Raw genomic sequence first — 2,597 nt, forward strand, 5'->3', positions numbered from 1 at the left:
TCTTACATCTATGAGAAGTCTGGATCAGCAAAATATTCAGATTTACAAATAAAAACGTCGTCTTACTGAAAACATAGTGCCATTAAATTCTAAAATAGTAGAAAAAGTAATGAGATTAAATTTGGGAATATTCACTTGAGAAACGTGAGGTGCTACCGGGTCGTGTGCGATATGTTTGGCCCGTGTAGGAATAACAAATGTCTATTGGGTCAGAAAATTGCCCTGCGGCCCACTTAAGCGACACTCACGTGGCGCCTGGCGTGGCATCACCTCGAAGGGCTAGTGGCCCACAAGGCCCGAGCCCACCAACCCTAGGGTTCTCACGGCGCCATAAGAGCCTCTCCTCTCTCCCCGGCCGCCCGCTGCCGCTGCTTGCGCCTCTCTCGCCCGCATCGCCGCAGGGTTCGCAAAGGTACGGCCACCGACCAAGCCGCGGCGGCGCGACCCCGACCTTGACGTTCTCGAATTCTTTGTCCTCGTGCTACCGATTTGTGTCTTGGTACGTCCATCTGGTGTTTAATTGCTTGCGTGACCTTTGATATTGCAGATGGCAGTGCCGCTGCTGACGCAGAAGATCGTGAAGAAGCGGGTCAAGCAGTTCAAGAGGCCACACCTCGACCGCTACAAGTGCCTCAAGGTAGGAAAGGCATCACCCGTCGCCTTGATTGAACCTTGTTGCGCGGAGCCCTTGTTCTGCGTGCTGTTAGTTGATGTTTTGGTCATCTGCTACATAGCTTTTGATTTAGGTTCCCCGGAAGAATGGTCACTTGTGAACCAATTTGAATACAGTAGCCCGATTTCAGTTTGCGCTAGTAGCTCGTTGGCTCGTGTTCGATGTAGATAGAATCTTGCCCCAGTGGCTGGAGGTGTAAGATTAGTTGACTGGATTAGCATAAAAGGTTTTCAAATAGGATGACTGCGGTTGATGCAACCATGTGAACTAGGCACTTAGGAATTGTTAAAAGAGGCCAATTCTTTTAGTTTGCACTGATGTATTGCCACTGATTCTGTAGCTGGGGGTATATTATGACTTAAAAAAACAATACTTGCAGTGTAGAAAATGCCCATTACAGCTACTGGGAATTCGAAATGTGCCTTACACAAAGCTGTACAAGTGTAGTAAATGGCCATGTTTGCAACTGTGTGAATTCGACATGTACCACAGTGTACCTAAACATGCCAGACTCACCCCCTTTTTCCTATGGGGAAGGCCATTTTGAATCGTGGATATGGCTTCTAGCACCGGGCATAAGTAGTAGATATCCTATAAAAGGATTGGCACAGCTATCCAGTTCAACTGCATAAACATTTCTGCTCGTTGCAGCTAATTTTGCCGATAATGTTTTGTGTAGCCAAGCTGGCGTAGGCCCAAGGGTATCGACTCCCGCGTCAGGCGGAAGTTCAAGGGATGCACCTTGATGCCCAACATTGGATACGGCTCTGACAAGAAGACGAGGCACTACCTTCCCAACAAGTTCAAGAAGTTTGTCGTTCACAACGTCTCTGAGCTGGAGCTGCTGTTGATGCACAACAGGTGATTTTTTTTCTTTTCTTTTCTGTTTCACTTTCTGATGTTGCCACACATGCAGTGAGAAAGCTTTGGCTACAACGAAGCTCAGACCTGAACTGAACTGAACTATATACTGAACCTTCCTAGTAGGACGACCCTATTTATCCTGTGCTTCTCTGCAAAGCAGGACATACTGTGCCGAGATTGCCCACAACGTGTCCACCCGGAAGCGCAAGGAGATCGTCGAACGTGCTGCGCAACTGGACATCGTGGTCACCAACAAGCTTGCCAGGCTCCGCAGCCAGGAGGACGAGTGAAATGGCCATTATTTCCGGTTGTGATCCGCTGGTGTGCAAGATGTTGCTGAGATCCGAGATTCATTCTCTGCCATTTTTTTATGCTTATGTTAGACTTTTCCAATGGACAAAATTCTGTTATAAGCGGAAGAGTGATGGCGAGGACCATCTAGTTTTTGACCGGACATCATGAAGTATATGCAGCCTTGTGCATGTAATGGATCTGATGGTAATGAATCTGTGGCTCCGAAGCTACATGCATTTTTCTGAGGCGCAAATGTTGGCCTGTTCAAATGTAGCCTAATTTATTAGTTTTCACTAACCCTAGATTCTTTCTCTTGATCAAAAAGAAATTCTGTCCTCTCGAGCTCCATCTTAGTGATCGGTCCGCTAGTTCACGCAAATTCGAAGAAGTTATCACGGACGAGCCACATGCAGAGAAACTTGCACGTGTGGTTCTGGCCGGGCTTTCCTTCGGTATCTAATAACCTTGCAGAATCGGTATCTAATAACCTTTTCTGCTCGCCGCTGGCGCATCTCTCCTAACTCTTGCCCTTGCCCATTTATTCTGGAATAATTTTTTAGGAGTACTATTTACTTTACTTACAAACAATCCAGCGAAAATTCAGTTTGGGACGAATAGAACAGACTATATCGAGCCAAGAGTATTTTCATTACTATTGAAAATGATGGATAGGTAAATCCACAATCAATCATGTCCTTTAAGTCGCATGTTGCTTTCTACCACATCGTTTTAAACGAAGTTTTACCATAACATTCCTCTAATTTCA

General features: G+C 46.1%; 1 protein-coding gene across 2 annotated transcripts; it reads left to right on the top strand.

The window, feature by feature from the left end:
• Nucleotides 1-255: 255 nt before the first annotated feature.
• LOC100280220 (60S ribosomal protein L32-like) lies at nt 256-2,084 on the top strand. 2 transcript variants are annotated; one of them, XM_008669632.3, is made up of 4 exons: nt 256-412; nt 548-637; nt 1,353-1,534; nt 1,698-2,084. In XM_008669632.3, the coding sequence occupies exons 2-4, from the start codon at nt 548-550 to the stop codon at nt 1,825-1,827; spliced, it is 402 nt and encodes a 133-aa protein (XP_008667854.1). In that variant the 5' UTR covers nt 256-412; the 3' UTR covers nt 1,828-2,084. The 2 variants fall into 2 exon arrangements, with proteins under 2 accessions (XP_008667854.1, NP_001146622.1); NM_001153150.2 differs by having other exon boundaries at nt 361-412; nt 1,695-2,075.
• Nucleotides 2,085-2,597: the final 513 nt, after the last annotated feature.

This window comes from Zea mays, chromosome 2 (assembly GCF_902167145.1).
Source record: "Zea mays cultivar B73 chromosome 2, Zm-B73-REFERENCE-NAM-5.0, whole genome shotgun sequence".
NCBI classification, from domain to species: domain Eukaryota; kingdom Viridiplantae; phylum Streptophyta; class Magnoliopsida; order Poales; family Poaceae; genus Zea; species Zea mays.